Genomic DNA, 20860 nt, shown 5'->3' with positions numbered 1-20860 from the left:
GGCCGGCGTAAGCCCGCGTAATTCAAATGTGGAAGAGGTGGGCGTGTTTTATTAAAATGAGCCGTGACCCCATGCAAATGAAGCGCCGATCGTACGGCGCATGCTCAGTATCACGTCGAATTTACTCCCTAAGATACGACGGCTCAATGCCTGTGACGTGAACGTAACCTACGCACATCCCCATTCACGTAAGACTTACGTAAACGACATAAAAAGATACGCTTGTTCCGACGTCCATACTTTGCATTGGCTGCGCCTCATATAGAAGTAAGTAACTTTAGAGGTAACTTTACGCCGGACGTTAGCCTAATGTAAACGGCGTAGCGGGCGCAAGTACGTTCGTGAATTGGCGTATCTAGCTAATTTACATATTCGATGCGTAAATCTACGGAAGCGCCCCTAGCGTCCAGCGTAACTATGCACCCAAGATACGACGGCGTACTAAGACTTACGTCGGTCGGCTGAAGCCAGATTTCAGGCGCATCTACGTTCAAGAATACCGCGCATAGATACGACGGCGCATCTTGTAACTTACGCGGCGTATCAATAGATATGCCGGCGTAAGCTGTACGTGAATCTGGCCCTATAACTTTTGTGCAAACCAATCAATAAACGTTTATTGCAATTTTTTTTTTTTTTTTTTTTACGAAAAATAGGTAGAAGAATACGTATCGGCCTAAACTGAGGAAAAACAATTTTTTTTTATATATTTTTGGGGGATATTTATTACAGCAAAAAGTAAAAAATATTCATTTTTTTAAAAATTGTCGCTCTATTTTTGTTTATAGCGCAAAAACTAAAAACCGCATCGGTGATCAAATACCACCAAAAGAAAGCTCTATTTGTGGGGAAAAAAGGACGCCAATTTTGTTTGGGAGCCACGTCGCACGACCGCGCAATTGTCAGTTAAAGCGACGCAGTGCCGAATCGCAAAAAGTGCTCTGGTCTTTGACCAGCAATATGGTCCGGGGGTTAAGTGGTTAAAGCAGAGTTCCACCCAAAAAAAAAGTCAGCAGCTACAAATACAGCAGCTGCTGACTTTTAATATTAGGACACTTACCTGTCCAGGGCGCCTGATGTCCTCACCCAAAGCCGATCTGTCCCTGGGCGCTTCGGTAAAGGAATCAGAAAGTGAGCCTTGTGGCTTCACAGCCTGGTTACCTACTGCGCATGCACGTCCTCAATGGTCTTTTCTGTCTTCTGGGACCTGTGGGGGAAGTAGGAGGGGCTAGACAAGGCGTAGATCGCCACAGACTTTCACTGGCCAAATGCTTGGTCATCTTTTCATAAATGTTTGCATCACCTCTTGCTCACTAGTTTGTATTGTTTTTTTTTTTTTTTTTTTTTAACACTGTGCATAGGTTTTGTTTTTTGGGTTTGTTTGCACTGTGGTATATTTACCTTTTTTCACACTTCCTGTCAGATTGTATCCGCTAGCCTCATACGATGTAAACCTGCATGGCCTGGAATGCTTAGAGGCTCCAGAAAGGAAAAAAATAGAAAATGCTAATTTGTTTTACCTCCAAAAAAAAAAATGGATTTATTATTTTTGTTAAAAGTTGAACTTTGCTGAAACTTTTCTAAAAAAACAAAAAGTTTTCTCTGGAGCAGGAAATAATGAGAAAGTTGCCCACTTTTTTTATTGCTGTCTGCAGAAGATTCCACCCTTACCTTAAAACTAGCAGCGCTTTACCGGCATTTTTTGGGCGCTATCGGGGTGCTTTTAACACCCACTTGCGGCCAAATAAAGGGTTAAAAGCGCCCACAAAGCGCCGCTGCAAAGGTGCTTTGGCGGAGCTGCCCATTGATTTCAATGGGAAGGGGTGCTTTAGGAGTGCCTCAAAAAAGCTGCTTACAGGACTTTTTTGACATGCTGCCAGTGTGAAAGCTCTTGGGCTTTCACACTGGATTGCAGATGAGGCTTTTTACAGGCTAAAAAGCGCCTGAAAAACGCCTCCAGTGTGAAAGGGGTCTAAGGCTGCATTCACATCTAGACGGACGAAATCGCGGCGTTTTGTCGCCGCAAATCGCGGTAAAAATAGCGGCGTTTTGTACCGCGATTTGCGGCGACAAAACGCGGGTATTGTCCGCCTAGATGTGTCCCAAGATGACCCCCTCTATGGAGATGATTGCCATCTCCTAGCCGAACGCTCGAAGACGCCTGAAAAAAAGGTCCGGGACCTTTTTTCACGCCGCAGGCGACAGGCGTCCGGCGTTCGGCGTGGAGATGTGAACCATCTCCATAGAGGGACATGTATTTCCAGCCCTCTGGCGGCAGAGGCGTAGCGCTACAGGCGTAAAAACGCCTAGGTGTGAATGGGGTCTTAGAGCGGTGTGTACACCGCTCCTCCACTGCTCCTGCCCATTGAAATGAATAAACACCACTGCTAAAGCACCTGCAAAGCGCCTCGGCATTGGCGATACACGGGCGCATTTATTCAGCCACTACCAGGGTAAAAGTGCCCCGCTAGCGGCCGAATAGTGCTGCTAAAATGATGGTAATGCGCCGCTAAAACTAAGCAACGTTTTACCATCAACTCCCGCCCACCCCAGTGTGAAATTTCCTGCGCACTCGGCTCCTCTCGCATGGCTGCGGGAGGAGCCGAGCCTAGCCGAGTGCGCAGTACACTCGGCTCGGCTCTGACAATGTCGGAGACAGCGGGGATCGGCGATTTTCCCCTGATTTTAAGGGGAAAAAAGTGCGCGGTATACGCCAATAAATACGGTAGTTCCAGAAACATGCTTGTAATGCAAAGCAGTTGTATATCAAAGCAAATTTCCCCATAAGAAATAATGGAAACCCAAATGATTCGTTCCACAACCATTTATTTATTGGTCCTTCAGTTTATAGTCCATATAAAAAGATTATAGCAATGTAACCAGGTTGTGTAACCATAAAATGTCCAAAGGGGATTAGAAGCGAAATCCAGCAGGAGCTACAGAGTATAAAAGAGAAGAGAGGCGCCTCTAAGTGTAGCAATAAGTTGCTAAATGTTGTACCTTCATTAAAGCGGTAGTTCACCCCCCCCCCCCGACACATTTTACCATCGAGACAGGCATTGTAGCGCGAGCTACAGTATGCCTGTCCCGATTTTTTTAACCCCGGACTCACCTTGTAATCGGACATCGTAGATTTCGGCTCCCGCGGGGAATGGGCGTGCCTATGGAGAGGGAGGATGATTGACGGCCGGCCCTGGCACGTCACTCTCCCCGAAGACAGCCGGAGTAGGTCTCGGCTCTTCACGGCGCCTGCGCACAGGCTATGCGCACGCGTCGTGAAGACCAAGCCTATTTCGGCTATTTCCGGAGAAGCGTGACGCGCCAGAGCCGGCCGTCAATCATCCTCCGTCTCCATAGGCACGCCCATTCCCCGGTATCTTCGATAGACAACTACAAGGTGAGTACGGGGGTTAAAAATTCGGGACAGGCATACTGTAGCTCGCGCTACAATGCCTGATTTTAAGGTAAAAGAAAAAAAAAATTTTTTTTTTCGTCGATAGGGTGAACCCCCGCTTTAAATGCAACCATATTTCTACACTTAGAGGTGCCTTTATTCTCTTTTCTACTCATTTGTGACATGATGCTACTTGTATATCAAGTCCAAATTTCCTAAAAAAATTTAGCTTGTCTTGCAAAACGCTCTCAAACCAAGGTTTTACTGTAAAAAGTTCCATAATTGAAAATACATGATGCGATTTAATAATAATGTCATAAAAAGCCCAAAAAAGGGGGGGGGGGGGTTGTGTATCATATATATAATACAATAAATGAATAATATAGGTACATGATATTATTCGTATGAACAACTAAATAGGGACTATAGGTTGTAAAAATCAAGCTGTATTGACATTCTAAAAATCAGCACATGACTGGTAAAAAAAAAAGTTTCTTCTATAATATAGTATAAGAAACTTACATGGTAGAAATTACATAATAATACATAAGGAATTTAGGCTGTGATATAGACATATGTCATAATATTGCATAATAATGCTTGACATTGTAGAAATCTACGCGTTTCGTGGCTCATGACCACTCGTCAGGAGTAAAAAGTCAAGGATAGCTGTAACGCACGATCAGAAAATCCGACAAGAAAACCGTGGATTTTTTTCCAACGGAACGTTGGCTCAAACTTGTGTTGCATACACACGGCCACACAAAATTCCGATCATCAAGAACGCGGCGATGTACAACACTACAACTAACCGAGAAAAATGAAATTCTATGATTCCGAGGATGCGTCAAATTGATCCTGAGCATGCATGGTTTTTGGTGCGTCAGAATTGCATAGAGACGATCGGAATTTCCAACAAGAACTTTTCTTGTCGGAAAATTCGAGAACCAGCTCTCAAATTTTTGTTGCCGGAAATTCCGACAGAAAAAGTCCTATGGAGCCTACACACGGTCGGAATTTCTGACCAAAAGCTCGACCATCAAACTTTTCTTGTTGGAAATTCCGTCAGTGTGTATGCGTGTAGAGCTGCACGATTAATCGCGGAGAGAATAACGATCTCGATTCTCCCCGCCCGCGATCTCCCCGCGGGATGACCCGCGATTCTTCTGTTTCACGGCCGGTTCCACGTAACCAGCGTGGAACGCAAATGGCGCCCATATCGGAACCTGCGCCGCTGGATGGATGCCTGGGCTTCTCTTGCAGATCTGTACAATTGTAGTGTGTATCCATGCGCCACCCAGTGGTTGCCGGCGGTACTGCTTCTGATGTATTAATCTTTCTCACAGTTCTGTACAACTGTGTGTATCCATGCGCCACCCAATGGTTGCTGGCGGTACTGCTTCTGATGTATTAATCTTTCTCACAGTTCTGTACAACTGTGTGTATCCATGCGCCACCCAATGGTTGCTGGCGGTACTGCTTCTGATGTATAAAAAAAGAGACCAGTTATATGTCTATAATGTTAAAGACCATATAACTCTTATGAAAAAAGCAGAATCAAACTTTGATTCTGCTTTTTTCATAGGAGTTATATGGTCTTTAACATTATAGACCTATCACTGGTCTGTTTTTTGTATATTCATATTTTCAGATAAATCACAGGTTTATTTATTTATTTATTTGGGGGTGGGGGGGGGGGGGGGTTCTGGCATTCAGTTTTTGAGAATCGTGATCTTTAGTCTAAGCAAAAGTATCGTGATTCTCATTTTGACCAGAATCGTGCAGCTCTAGTATGCGGCATAAGTGTAAATAATTAACAAGGTGTACAATGGAAAAAGATTTCCTAAGTTGAGAAAAAGAAAGGAAGGATCTATACAAAACATGGGATCTAATACTTGCATATTAACTCGGACAGAAAGCCGAGCTTCAAGAGTGGGAGGAGGGGGTGTCTGACCCGGGGCCGAGGCAGGGATAGCCCATACAGATCCTGGGAGCAGCCGAGGAGAGGGCCAGATGACCGTGTGGTGGTCCACATGGAGTAAGAAAAGGGGGGAGGCGCATTTAACCCACACTGATCTAGAAAAAGCTGGGCATTCTGTCTGAATTAATATGCAAGTATTAGATCCCATGTTTTGTATAGATCCTTCCTTTCTTTTTCTCAAGAATTTATTTGCACTTGACAATATCCTTGAATTTTTACTCTTAATGAGTGGTCATGAGCCACGAAACGCGTAGAGTTCAACAATGTCAAGACAGTTGGATCTATGCTTTTTACATCAATCATGCGTTATGCAATATTATGACATGTGTTTTATGTCTATATTATGCAAGATGAGTTTCACCATAGGAAGACATAACTATGTTATGGATTTATTGTATTTATATTTATTATATGTGATATAAAACCCCCCATTTATTAAATCGCATCATGTATCATGCATTTTTTACATTATTTATCTTTAAGAGAAATTCCTCATACAATGTCCCATGACCGTTGCTTTCCTTCGTGGACAACTAGGGAGGTGTGTCACAGATCTGCTAATCTGTCAGTTATATTCCCACAGACCAGCAGTCATACTGGTACATGTAGTTCAATAGCTTTACTCTGCAAGGTTCTGCTGATAGTTATCCTACAAGGCCTGCTCTTGATTCATTTACCTATGTGCACAGTCTCAGCCCAACTAGTCCATCTCGTATTCTAATTACAGAACTACAGCCAAAGCTCATTTGCCTATACTTCTCATGTGGATCACGTTTGATCACTTGGTTCTCAATCTTAGAGCCGGTGGAGGACAGAGGCAGCATCAGACCGATGCTGCATCCACATAGGTAGGTATGATTCAAGAAAAACCCCCATTTGCATACTTCTCTTTTAAGCTGGTCTCATTTCCTAAGGCTTTGCTTGAGCAAATGCTGGTGTCCCAGCTTCAGGCTCCTCATTGTTTCCATACGTTTCCTAATGTCCCTGACTTTCCAAGAGATTCCCAGTGACCCCAAAATTTTGAATTTCCTAGTGTATTTCACTTTCTAAGACGTGCCAACTGACCCCGAAAATCCAAGTTTCTTAGTGTTCCTGACTTTCCAATTAATTCTGAATTACCCTGAGATTTGCCAAGCGTTCTGGACTTTCCAAGTGATTGAGTTACCCCAAAAAATGTAGTTTCCAAGTGTTCCTGTAGCTGGACCTCCTTGTTCCCAATACTTCTCAAGTGTCTTTCAGAGCCTGCCAGTGTGATCCTCATACCTTCAGTGTTCTCGCTGTTGTCCAGCCTATCCCCAGTGACTGAGTGTTTCTGCCAGCGTGTCTCTGCTTCGCTAGCTTTCCTGCACCTCTGTGACTCCCAATGGGTTTCAGCCTGCCGTATGTTACTGACACCTGTGCCCTCCCAGTCGGCAGCCTGCTTCAGTGTCTCCTTCTGTACTCCTAGTCTGCAGCCTGCTTCAGTGTCTCCTTCTGTTCTCCTAGTCTGCAGCCTGCTTCAGTGTCTTCTTCTGTATTCTTAGTCTGCAGCCTGCTTCAGTGTCTCCTTCTGTACTCCTAGTCTGCAGCCTGCTTCAGTGTCTTCTTCTGTATTCTTAGTCTGCAGCCTGCTTCAGTGTCTCCTTCTGTACTCCTAGTCTGCAGCCTGCTTCAGTGTCTCCTTCTGTACTCCTAGTCTGCAGCCTGCTTCAGTGTCTCCTTCTGTACTCCTAGTCTGCAGCCTGCTTCAGTGTCTCCTTCTGTACTCCTAGTCTGCAGCCTGCTTCAGTGTCTCCTTCTGTACTCCTAGTCTGCAGCCTGCTTCAGTGTCTTTTTCTGTACTCCTAGTCTGCAGCCTGCTTCAGTGTCTTCTTCTGTACTCCTAGTCTGCAGCCTGCTTCAGTGTCTTCTTCTGTATTCTTAGTCTGCAGCCTGCTTCAGTGTCTTCTTCTGTACTCCTAGTCTGCAGCCTGCTTCAGTGTCTCCTTCTGTACTCCTAGTCTGCAGCCTGCTTCAGTGTCTCCTTCTGTACTCCTAGTCTGCAGCCTGCTTCGGTGTCTCCTTCTGTACTCCTAGTCCGCAGCCTGCTTCAGTGTCTCCTTCTGTACTCCTAGTCTGCAGCCTGCTTCAGTGTCTTTTTCTGTACTCCTAGTCTGCAGCCTGCTTCAGTGTCTCCTTCTGTACTCCTAGTCTGCAGCCTGCTTCAGTGTCTTTTTCTGTACTCCTAGTCTGCAGCCTGCTTCAGTGTCTTTTTCTGTACTCCTAGTCTGCAGCCTGCTTCAGTGTCTTCTTCTGTACTCCTAGTCTGCAGCCTGCTTCAGTGTCTTTTTCTGTACTCCTAGTCTGCAGCCTGCTTCAGTGTCTCCTTCTGTACTCCTAGTCTGCAGCCTGCTTCAGTGTCTTCTTCTGTATTCTTAGTCTGCAGCCTGCTTCAGTGTCTCCTTCTGTACTTCTAGTCTGCAGCCTGCCCTGTGTCCCTGTTCAGTTTTGCTTGCTTCTAGTTATTCTTCTGTGTTTCTGTGCATTATTGCCTACTTCTAGTGATTATTCTGTGTTTATGTGCATTACCACCAACTTCTAGGATTCTTCTGTGTTTCTGTGCATTACCACCAACTTCTAGGATTCTTCTGTGTTTCTGTGCACCACTGCCCACTTCTAGTGTTTCTTTTGCTTCTGTGCATTGCTACCCACTTCTAGTGATTCCTGTGTGCCTCTGTGGGTTTGCATGCACCACTGCCAGCTTGAACTGTACTACCAACTGACTGATGTTCCCAGCATCTCCGCTCTGTAAGGCACTCTTATCTGCATATCAATATTCCCTTCTTAATGTCTGCCTGCTTGAGTCAGAGAGCCGCAAGCTGGCCATTGTCTACAGCAGAACCCATCTCCACTTTCCCGACCTTTGGTGAAGACAAGGCAGCTGCTTAAACTCTGCTTTGGCCCTTCCAAGGGCCCACAATTTCACTGTATGTGCTCGCAGACTGGGTTCCCCCATCGGTACCAATGGGTATGCTCCCTTTCCAAGACTCTTTGTGTGCTCCAACTATACTTCTGTCTCCCTCTCTAGCACCTCAGTGCTGCAGCTGACTTTTTCTGGCACTCCTGCCTGACTGTATGCCCAGTAGATACCCCTGCACACATGCTTGCCTGTAATTCTGCAAATTGGTGCTTCTCGAAACCCAGTCAGTTGTAGCCTGCACAGGTGTGTTTCCCCCGAGCACAGAGCTATCGGGCGTGATGGCATCATGGAGGTCCAAGAAAAAGGGAGGGACAGAAGCATTGGTGAAAGGATAATCTCTCCAAGTTAGGGACAGTTGGCAGCTATTAGGTAGATTCAGGTACGTTGGCGTAACTTTACGGCGGCGTAGCTTAAGGAATTTAAGCTACGCCGCCGTAAGTTAGTGAGGCAAGTACATGATTCACAATGTACTTGCCTGCTAAGTTACGTCGGCGTAGCCTGAATCGGCGGGCGTAAGGGCGCCTAATTCAAATGTGTTTGAGGGGGGCGTGTTTTATGTTAATGGCGCTTGACCTCACGTTTTTACGTTTTTTTTTTACTGCGCATGCGCCGGGCACCTACATTTCCCAGTGTGCATTGCGGCTAAGTACGCCGCACGGGCCTATTGATTTTGACGTGGACATAAACGGCGTAAATCCAGATTCATGGACGACTTACGCAAACGACGTTAAAAATTTGACGCGGGAACGGTGGCCATACTTGACATTACTATTCCAATAGGGCCTAGCTCTAACTTTGCGCGGCCTATCTCTTACGTAAACGGCGTAAAAGTACTGCGTCGGCCGGGCGTACGTTCGTGAATCGGCGTATCGCCTCATTTACATATTCTACGCCGACCACAATAGAAACGCCACCTAGCGGCCATCCAAAATATTGCAATCTAAGATAGGACGGCGCAAGACGTCGTATCTTAGATATGTTTAAGCGTATCTCTGTTTGAGCATATGCTTAAACATAAGTCGGCGTAGATTCTGAGTTAGGTCGGCTTATCTACTGATAAGCCGGCCTAACTCTTACTGAATCTACCTATATGTGTCTTACCCTAATGCTGATCCACCAAATATAGGTACCTCAGTAAGAATACCAGTGACACATCTACCAATTCTCAAATGCACCAAAGCCTTCTGTGATGTTAACAACCTATTGAAGTCTTGCACCTTTTTATCTATTTCTAGTTCTCTACTCCCACATTTTATGAATTGTAAATGAATTTGCTAGTCATTACACAGACCTGTACAGCAGAGAAGGGGAGGATGTATGTCTGACCAGGTTCACTGCATCTAACTTTGGTGCCTATTGAGCTGTACTGTCATATGGGGACCCCCTGCACAACTGCAGTTACAGGAAAGTGCATGTAAGAGTATGAAACTCTCCGTAACTCTCACATAGGACTTGCCTGCAAACAAAATCTGAAACTTTCAGGGAAGCTGCAAGCTGGTTGGAGACCCTAGCTAGGTGGCATTTCAGTGGCCTTATGCCCCTTTTCACAAGGGCCGTATAATTGGGTCCGCCTGTTTGTTTTTCAGGCAGTCCCCATTTGAACTTTCTCTATGGGCAGTGTAAGGGGTTAGCTCGGTAGCGGGGTGTGTGACCCCCTGGATGGGTTCACTACACACTGAATTTATACAGACAGGCAGTCGAAGACGGTTGAAAAACAAAGATTTTGGTTTATTCTTCCATCTTGCTGGAAACAAGTGCAAGCATCCAAACAGCATAAACAAAATCAAACATAAAATAAACCCTGGCCACTTGGGGCGTCTACCTTCCACACAGGAACCTATCTAGGGAGTCTGGCACAGCCTAGTGCTGGGCAGACACTGCTGGTCATACAGCAGAAAATCAATAGTCTTTTGCTTTTTTATCACACAGAAAAATCAATCACCACCTCACCTCCTCAGAAGACTTTCAGCTACTGCTCTCCTTACTCACAAAGCCTCAGGATGCAGCAATATGTGGTAATCCTCTGGATTACTTATAGAGGCCTTAATTGCCTCATTCTGAACAGCTGAAGTTTTCCAACGCCCTTAAACCTTTTATGGCTACTTCTGCAGCTGATGCGTAATAACAATTGGTGTATTGTATAAACAAGGCTGAAATGTATCTCCCGTCTGTGACAACTCCCACAGATTTACCTGACTTCCCGTCACAGCAGTCAGATGGAAATATACTTGAGTGCATTCACCCCGCCTACCTCCGATCTGCCAAACTCAAACGGAGGGGGGATCCCTCCATCTGGCAGGATTAGGTAGGAGGCCAATCGGGTGTAAATGGACAACTGGTCCATTTACACCTGTCTGCCCATAGAGCAGAGCGGGCTGTGGCCGTGTCCACTTTACATAAGTGCAGTGGACACAGACCTGTCGTCTGCCAGCTCTGATGATCCCCACTGAGCAATTCCGGATCCACATGCCTCGTACACACGACCGGTTTTCCTGTCAGGAAAAAAAACAATGTTTTTCCCGACATGATTCCTCTCCAGCCTGCCTTGCATACAGATGTTCATGCCAATTCCCGCCCGCTTTTGCTGATTCTCGTGTTTAGTAAAAGTTTGGTGAGAGACGATTCGGGCTTTTCAGCCCCGTGCTTTTCAGTCCGTTGCAGCGTGACGAATGTGCTATCACCATTACGAACGCTAGTTTTACCAGAACGAGCGCTCCCGTCTCATACTTGATTCTGAGCATGCACGTTTTTTTCCCCCTCGGAAAAGCATACGCACGAGTGGTTTTTCGCGACGGAAAAAAGAACGCCGGGAATCACGACGGGAAAAAAGAGCGCTGGTTCTAATTTTTTTTTTTTGCGGGCAGTTTTCTCGTCGGAGCATACACACGGCCGGTTTTCCCAAAAAAAAGCAAACATTGCAGTTTTCCCCGTTGGGAAAACCGGTCGTGTGTACGAGGCATTACAGTGATCTTGTATTAGAGTAGCAAGGGAAGGTGGAGGACCTAAATTGGTTTAGGCCTGCTTTTAACCAGGGCTGTGGAGTCGGTAGATAAATGTTCCGACTCCGACTCCTCAGTTTTTTGTACTTTCGACTCCGACTCCCCAACTCCGACTCCTCTGTATTAATATGCAAATGTATTTTATACATTCCTTGAAGGAAAGAAAGGCATCATACATGTCATTGCCACAGGAGTTTTTATAGCCTTAGCTGAATGACAGCAGTTTTTCCAATGGTTTACAGCTTCAGTCTTGAACTATTGACCCTCCATTCCCTTCACTTATACAAGTGTCTCTAGTCCTGCAAAAAACATATTTACTTAATCCCTTATCAGTGAGAGGCTAGGTTACCCATGGGCGCTGCGTTCCCTGTAACAGCAGAACACAACACTATGGAAAGTATAAGTATTGCCGCTCCTAATTGTGCGTTGCGTGCCATATAGTGAAGCACATGAAAAGCATGTTTCTTCACGGTCACTTAAAGCGGAGGTTCACCGTTAGAGAGCACATTTTCCCCTTAGATGGATGCTCGTTTTGTCTAGGGGAATCGGCTAGTTGTTTTAAAATATGATCAGTACTTACCCGTTTACGAGATGCATCCTCTCCGTCGCTTCCGGGTATGGGCTGCGGGACTGGGCGTTCCTTCTTGATTGACAGTCTTCCGAGAGGCTTCCGACGGTCGCATCCATCGCGTCACGATTTTCCGAAAGAAGCCGAACGTCGGTGCGCAGGCGCAGTATAGAGCCGCACCGACGTTCGGCTTCTTTCGGCTACGAGTGACGCGATGGATGCGACCGTCGGAAGCCTCTCGGAAGACTGTCAATCAAGAAGGAACGCCCGCTCCCGAAGACCCATACCCGGAAGCGACGGAGAGGATGCATCTCGAAAACGGGTAAGTACTGCTCATATTTTAAAACAAATAGCCGATTCCCCTAGACAAAACGAGCAGGAATCTAAGGGGAAAAGAGGAAAAATTAAATAAATGGGTGAACTCCCGCTTTAACGTGTTCGTTTTGCGGTTACGTGAGGCACTGCATGCATTGGTCTTTATTCTTACAGTAGAGAAGTCATTAATTGTACCTTTTTGTGAATTGGGACATTTAAACTTGCTTTTTTAATCCCAATCTAAATTTAGTAGGAGTCGGAGTCGGTGCATTGTTTGCCGACTCTGACTCCAGGTACCCAAAATCTCCTCCGACTCTGAGGCCTCGTACACACGACCGGATCTGTCCGTTGGGATTTATCCGCGGATCAGTTCCAGCAGACGAATCCGGTCGTGTGTACGGCCTAGCGGACATTTTTCGGCGGAGATTTCTCCAGCCGACGGTTTTCAAGCGGATAAAAATTTCTTAGCATGCTAAGAAATCTATCCGCTGGAAACCTGTCCGTTGGACTGATCCGGTGGTCTGTACAGACTCACCGGATAAGTCCAAGCGATCCCCATCCCTCACATGCGTCGAAGTGATTCGACGCATGCGTGGAAGTATTTACCTTCCAGGGTCGCGCACGTCGCTGCGTCATCGTCGCGGCACGTCACCGCGTATGTTTTCCGCTGGGATTTTGATCTGATGGTGTGTACAGCCCATCAGATCAAAATCGGGAGCAGAAATGTCCGCTGGAAACGGTCCGGCGGACCGTTTCCAACGGATATCCTCTCGTCTGTACGAGGCCTGACTCCTCGACTCTGACTCCACAGCACTGCTTTTAACACTTCATTCCCTCTCCAGAAAAGTGGAATTACACAAATTTATTTTAAGAAGTTGAAAAATTATTGCCTGTTAAGAATCCATTCTTGGATCAAACCTGAAATTACACCCCCAGTTACTGAGATACAATTTCTTCCTGCATCCAGGAATGTGGCCAGACTATACATAGCAGAACAAAGCTGGGAGGGGTAATCGGAAACAACCAATACCAGTATATATCAGATATATGAGTCCAAAAGACACAGGAATATATGATTGTGGCATGTATGTGTCATATGTGTGATTATCTCCCGTCATGTTCTTCTGCAGGGTCACCATGTCTGAAGGAATTATGAGTAAAGCTGCCACCATGGAGATCCCCATCAGCAGCAATGGTGTCTCCGGGACCCTGAATGAAGATGAGAGTTTGGAGCAGGTAACATTAGTCCCTATTCATATTTCTTCATTCAGAGACACAAAATTGTCCACAGCTCCTCTGTTGTTCCACGTACAGCCATATGTTGTCCTTCTCTGCTCATATTTCTCCTGGTCTTTAATATGTTTGTCCTCCTGTCTACCATCATCCTTCTTTCTCCTCTCCCATTCCTCCTGATTTCTATTGTGATCGTGTCAGGGTGTGATTGCTTCCTTGTCTTTTAATACAAGTGTCCTTCTCTTCCATCCCTCCTGACCTCTGATGTGTCTATCTTAGGACTTGGATGTTCTACTGTCTTTATTGATATTTCCACCAGTGTTCTACCTTCTCTTGTCCCATCCCTCCCTATCTCCAATGTGTCCATTTCAGGTTATGTACATCTCTCTTCTGCATTAATTTCCACCAGTATCCTTCCTGACCTCTGATGTGTCCATCTCAGAACATGTATGTTCCCTTGTCTTCTATTGTTATTTCTAGGTTTGTTCCGATACCACTTTTTTAGGACTGAGTACAAGTACCGATACTTTTTTTTATGTACTCGCCGATACCGAATACCGATACTTTTTTTTTAAATGTGTCCCCAAATGCAGCCATGTCCCCCCACATATGCAGCCATGTCCCCCCACATATGCAGCCATGTCCCCCCACATATGCAGCCATGTCCCCAAACATATTGCAGCCATGTCCCCAAACATATTGCAGCCATGTCCCCAAACATATTGCAGCCATGTCCCCAAACATATTGCAGCCATGTCCCCCATATATGCAGCCATGTCCCCAAACATATTGCAGCCATGTCCCCAAACATATTGCAGCCATGTCCCCAAACATATTGCAGCCATGTCCCCAAACATATTGCAGCCATGTCCCCAAACATATGCAGCCATGTCCCCAAACATATGCAGCCATGTCCCCAAACATATTGCAGCCATGTCCCCCACATATCCAGTCATGTCCCCAAACATATTGCAGCCATGTCCCCCACATATCCAGCCATGTCCCCCGTACCTAAATTATGCCGCCGCCGCGTTAATCACCGCGTGGGGAACATTACAGTCAGCTTTCGTTTGAATAAGCTGTTTTGCCTGCCGCGCTGTGTATAGAGACACTCCCCCTTGCTCGCGATTGGACAGATCCGTCCAATCCCGAGCAATGGGGAGTGTCTATGCGCGGCGGGGAAAACAGCTATTCAAACGAAAGCTGACTCTAATGTTCCCCGCGCAGTGATTAACGCAGAATCGGCGGCGGCTTTGCGATATACGGCGGCGGGGGGGGGCAAGTATTCTATTTAGGCATCGGGGGTATTTGCGGGAGTACAAGTACTCCCGCAAATACTCGGTATCGGTCCCGATACCGATACTGGTATCGGTATCGGGACAACCCTAGTTATTTCCACCAGTGTCCTACCTTCTCTTCTCCCATCCCTCCGGTCTCCAATGTGCCCATGTCAGGTTACAGGTGAAACTCCAAAAATTTGAATATCGTGCAAAAGTTCATTTATTTCACTAATGCAACTTAAAAGGTGAAACTAATATATGAGAGAGACTCATTACATGCAAAGCAAGATAGTTCAAGCCGTGATTTGTCATCATTGTGATGATTATGGCTTACAGCTCATGAAAACCCCAAATCCACAATCTCAGAAAATTAGAATATTACATGCAATCAATAAAACAAGGATTGTACATAGAACAATATCGGACCTCTGAAAAGTAGAAGCATGCATATGTTCTCGGTACTTGGTTTGGGCCCCTCAATGCGGCGTGGCATGGAAGCGATCAGCCTGTGGCACTGCTGAGGTGTTATGGAAGACCAGGATGCTTCAATAGCGCCCTTCAGTTATTCTGCATTGTTGGGTCTCATCTTTCTCTTGGCAATGCCCCATAGATTCTCTAAGGGGTTCAGGTCAGGCGATTTTGCTGGCCAATCAAGCACAGTAATCCCACGGTCATTGAACCAGGTTTTGGTGCTTTTGGCAGTGTGGGGGAGGTGCCAAGTCCTGCTGGAAAATGAAGTCAGCATCCCCATAGAGCTCGTCTGCAGAAGGAAGCATGAAGTGCTCCAAAATCTCCTGGTAGACGGCTGTGGTGACCCCGGACTTAATGAAGCACAGCGGACCAACACCAGCAGATAACACGGCTCCCCAAATCATCACAGACTGTGGAAACTTCGCACTGGACTTCAAGCATCTTGCAGTGTGAGCCTCTCCATTCTTCCTCCATACTCCGGCTCCTTGGTTTCCAAATGAGATGCAAAATTTGCTCTCATCAGAAAAGAAGACTTTGGACCTCTGAGCACCAGACCAGGTGTGTTTTTCTTTAGCCCAGGTAAGACGCTTCTGACGCTGTTTGTTGTTCAGGAGAGGCTTGACAAGAGGAATACGACATTTCAAGCCCATGTCCGGGATCCGTCTGTGTGTGGTGCTCTTGATGCCCTGACTCCAGCCTCAGTCCACTCCTTGTGAAAGTCCCCAACACTTTTGAATGGCCTTTTCCTGACAATCCTCTCCAGGCTGCGGTCATCCCTGCTGCTTGTGCACCTTTTTCTTCCACACTTTTCCCTTCCACATAACTTTCTATTAATGTGCTTTGATACAGCACTTTGGGAACATCCAACTTCTTTTGAGGCTTTCCCTCCTTATGGAGGGTGTCAATGATGGTTTTCTGCACAACTGTCAGGTCAGCAGTCTTTCCCATGATTGTGATTCCGACTGAACCAGGCCATTTAAAGGCTCATGAACTCTTTGCAGGTGTTATGGCTTAATTAGCTGATTAGAGTGGGACACTTTAAACCTAGAATATTGCACCTTTTCACAATATTCAAATTTTCTGCAAGATCCACAATCTCACAATTCTAGGTTCAAAGTGTCCCACTCTAATCAGCTAATTAAGCCATGACACCTGCAAAGGGTTCCTGAGACTTTAAATGGTCTGGTTTAGTCGGAATCACAATCATTGGAAAGACTGCTGACCTGACAGTTGTGCAGAAAGCCATCATTGACACCTTCCATAAGGAGGGAAAGCCTCAAAAGGTAATTGCAAAAGAAGTTGGATGTTCCCAAAGGGTTTTCATGAGCTGTAAGCTCAAATCACGGCTTGAACTATCTTGCTTTGCATGTAATGAGTCTCTCTCATATATTAGTTTCACCTTTTAAGTTGCATTAGTGAAATAAATGAACTTTTGCACGATATTCAAATTTTTCAAGTTTCACCTGTATGTATGTATGTCTTCTACTTTTGTTTCCACCAGTGTATTTACTTCTCCTCTCCCAGTCCACCTTACCAGGGCCGATCCGCCCTATAGGCTCACTATGCAAGCTGCTTAGGGCCCCGCAAAGCTGCAGAGGGCCCCACAAATTACTAGAGGCCCCCGCCTGGTGAGAAGTAATTTTTGCCCCCTTACCCCTGCTTCTTAACTAGCTGGCTGCATGGGAGAAGATGTAAGAAGTCAGCTCCCCTCCTCTTCTCACTTTAATGTAAGATGTCATTTCCGACAGCAGAACACCCCCTCCCCCCCCCATCACTGTCGGCAGCACCCCACTCTCAACTTTAATGTGATTTTTGCTTAGGGCCCCAGGGAGGTCAGGATCGGCACTGCTCCTGACCTCCCATGCGTTCATCTCAGGTTATTCATGTTCCCTGGTCTTCTACTGTTTTTTCCACCTGTGTTCTTCCTTCTCTCCCATCCCTCCTGATCTCCAGTGTGTCCCATGTCAGGTTATGTATAGTATGCTCCCATGCCTGCTAATGTCATTACCAGTAGTGTTCTTTCTTCTCATCTCCAGTTCCGCCTGATCTCCGATGTGTCCATGTATATGTGTAAAGTATGTCCCCCTATCTTCTACTGTCATTACCACCAACGTCCTTCTTTCTAGTTTCCTGTAGGTAGATTCAGGTACAAGAGCCTACAGTTACGGCGGCGTAGCTTAGCGTGTTTAGGCTACGCCGCCGTAAGTTAGCTAGGCAAGTACATGATTCTCAATGTACTTACCTGCTAATATACGGCGGCGCAGCCTGAAGCGGGCGGGCGTAAGGGCGCCGAATTCAAATGTCTTGGAGGGGGGGCGTGTTTTATGGTAATGAGGCTTGACCTCACGTTTTTTACGTTTTTTTTTAATGCGCATGCTCCGGGCGCCTACATTTCCCAGGGTGCATTGCGGCTAAGTACGCCGCACGGGCCTATTGATTTCGACGTGGACGTAAACGACGTAAATCCCGATTCGCGCACGACTTACGCAAACGACGTAAAAAATTCGAATCTCGCGGCGGGAACGGCGGCCATACTTTAACCACTTCCAGACCTTAGGTGTTTTTCAGATTTGGTATTTGCAAGACTAAAACAGTTTTTTATATATTGTGAAAGATAATGTTACGCCGAGTAAAATGATACCCAACATGTCACGCTTAAAAATTGCGCCCGCTCGTGGCATGGCGTCAAACTTTTACCCTTAAAAATCTCGATAGGCGATGTTTAAAAAATTCTAGAGATTGCATTTTTTGAGCTACAGAGTAGGCCTAGGGCTAGAATTATTGCTCTCGCTCTAACGATCGCGGCGATACCTCACTTGTGTGATTTGAACACCGTTTTCATATGCGGGCGCTACTCGCGTATGCGTTCGCTTCTGCGCGCGAGCTCGTCGGGACGGGGCGCTTTAAACAATTTTTTTTTTTTTCTTATTTATTTTATTACTTTTTACACTGGGAAAATTTTTTTTTATTACTTTTATTCCTATTACAAGGAATGTAAACATCCCTTGTAATAGAAAAAAGCATGACAGGTCCTCTTAAATATGAGATCTGAGGTCAAAAAGACCTCAGATCTCATATTTAGGCTTAAATGCAAAAAAAAATAAAAAAAATTGGGAAATGTCATTTTTTCAAATGACAAAAAAAAAAAATTGTCTCTTTAAGAGGCTGGGCGGGACTGACGTTTTGACGTCACTTCCGCCCAGCAGAGCTATGGGGACGGGCGAAGGAGATTTTTCCTTCAGTCTCGTCCCCGCTCAGCTGCCGAACGGTCCCGATCGCCTCCGCCGCTACCGACGGCTCCGGTAAGGCGCGGGAGAGCGGCGGGAGGGGGGGGGCCCCTCTCCCGCCACCGATAACGGCGATCTCGCGGCGAATCCGCCGCGGAGACCGCCGTTATCGTTTACCAGACCGCGGAAAACTAAAGAATGATACCTCGGTTGTGGCAGCAGCTGCTGCCGTTACCGAGATATCAATCTTTAAAAAATGGACGTACATCGTCGTGCGCAGGTCTGGAAGTGGTTAACATTGTTATTCCACCTAATAGATGGAATAACTTTAGGCCTGCTAATGCCTTACGGAAACGGCGTAAATCGACTGCGGCGGCCGGGCGTACTTTCGTGAATCGGCGTATCAACTCATTTACATATTCTATGCCGACCGCAATGGAAGCGCCACCTGGCGGCCATCCGAAAAATTGCAATCTAAGATTGGACGGCGCAAGCCGTCCTATCTTAGATATGTTTAAGCGTATCTCTGTTTGAGCATACGCTTAAACATAGGTCGGCGTAGATTCTGAGTTAGGTCGGCTTATCTACTGATAAGCCGGCCTAACTCTACTGGAATCTACCTACTGGTCTCTACATTAAAAAATGACCTACTGTTGTTATATTGTCCAGTGACCTTCCGTCTCCTTTCCCATCCTAGTATATAATATCTGTTTTACCATCATATGTGTTGGATTGTGTGAGTTTCCTTCTCTTATGCTGCCTGAGCCCGATGTCTTCTCAGAGTTATGTTTCCATTTTTTCTCGTTATCTATACACTAACAATGAAGAATCAGACTACAGACAAGCATTCGGGCAAAGTCTTGATACTTTATTGTGATTGTGTTCCTGATCCACACATGGTCATATTGATGCATGCTTGTCTTGGAATTCTTTATCAGTGAAATCCAGTGCTGACCAATTCTGATGAAGATGTGGTTCATTTAGTGCCTGGGAGCAGATGAACATGCTTCAGATGGCTGGCTGTAATGTTACTATTCTGCATTATAGAAATTATTTTTGCTGGATCCTTGTCAGGATGTCCTGACAACGAATGGCTTTTCATTCATTCATTTATTAAAAGTGATGTCCTGAACTTTCATCACGGTACTGAAGTGTCTTATTCTTCTCTTCATCTCACAATCTATGACCATGTCATTTAGGGGAGGGGTCGACAATATCCAGGGCCCAGGTCGCAATTGCGACAAGAAATTGTGACCTCGCGCCCGCCGGTAATTGAGGCCGCGGCTTTGCGGCCTACAAGTTTACCTTCAATTACCGGCCGCCGCGGGCCCGCCGCGATCGCGAGGTGGGGGCGCACGGAGGCACAGGATCCTGTGTCTCCGTGCGCCCCCACCGATAGCGCGGCGGGCCCGTGACGGCCGGTAATTGAGGCCGCGGCTTTGCGGCCTTGTGAAGTCCCAAGCTCTTCCTTCTGTCAGCTGGCGCCATTTGGTGGTGGCCGTTGGCATTACAAGTTAAACAGCAATTCTAATATGTCATTTTTCACTATTTTCACTGCCATCTCCCTCCCTCTAATTAGAACCCCCAAACATTATATATATTTTTTATTCTAACACCCTAGAGAATAAAATGGTGATCGTTGCAATACTTTCTGTCACGCCATATTTGCGCAGCGGTCTTGCAAGCGCACTTTTTTGGGAAAAAAATTACAGTTTTTTGAATAAAAAAATAACACAACAGTAAAGTTATCCCAATTTTGTTAAATATTGTGAAAGATAATGTTGCGCCGAGTAAATTGATACCCAACACGTCACGCTTCAAAATTGCGTCCGCTCGTGGAATGCCAACAAACCTTTACCCATTAAAATCTACATAGGCAACGTTTAAAAAAATCTACAGGTTGCATGTTTTGAGTTACAGAGGAGGTCTAGGGCTAGAATTATTGCTCTCGCTCTAACGATCGCGGCGATACCTCACATGTGTGGTTTGAATACCGTTAACATATGCGGGCGCTACTCACGTATGTGTTCGCTTCTGCGCGCGAGCTCGTCGGGATGGGGCGCGTTTTCTGGCTCCTAACTTGTTTAGCTGGCTCCTAGATTCCAAGCAAATTTGTCAAACCCTGATTTAGGGTATACAACTGCTAGTCAAATTGTAGAGTAGAGTAAGGTGAGGAATATAAGAATCTGATTGGATGGTGAGAGGCAGTACTGACAGCCTGAAATAATGTTTGCCAGTCAAGTTGGGAAATGAGACCCACTCTCCGTTATTTCACAAATAAAGAGCAAACGATCTCTAGAAACTGTTCCCAAAATAATGCAGGCGGAGAGCAAAGGGCTGGTCACCAGTATTGTCTTGTGTCTTTCTGTTGCTGATAATTTCCCCAGCAATAACTTGTGTCTCCGTGTGGAGGCAGCCATCTTGGTAGAGGCAGGACTTTGCTTCCTCATATCA

General features: G+C 46.0%; 1 protein-coding gene across 3 annotated transcripts in view; it reads left to right on the top strand.

Annotated features, from left to right (window-relative positions):
* The window catches only part of ARFIP2 (ADP ribosylation factor interacting protein 2), a 113261-nt gene that overhangs the window by 40625 nt on the left and 51776 nt on the right, over positions 1 to 20860 (top strand). For 2 of the 3 annotated variants that reach the window (XM_040339906.1, XM_040339907.1), the window contains exon 2: positions 13326 to 13431. In XM_040339906.1, coding sequence (XP_040195840.1) covers positions 13333 to 13431 — 99 coding nt within the window. In that variant the 5' untranslated portion in view covers positions 13326 to 13332. Of the gene's footprint in view, positions 1 to 13325; positions 13432 to 17232; positions 17255 to 20860 lie in introns of those variants that run through there. The other variant, XM_040339908.1, reaches the window with a different exon arrangement.

The sequence above is a fragment of the Rana temporaria genome, chromosome 2 (genome assembly GCF_905171775.1).
Source record: "Rana temporaria chromosome 2, aRanTem1.1, whole genome shotgun sequence".
NCBI classification, from domain to species: domain Eukaryota; kingdom Metazoa; phylum Chordata; class Amphibia; order Anura; family Ranidae; genus Rana; species Rana temporaria.
Note: the sequence above shows the minus strand (reverse complement) of the source record. Positions and strands in the feature narration are given on the sequence as shown.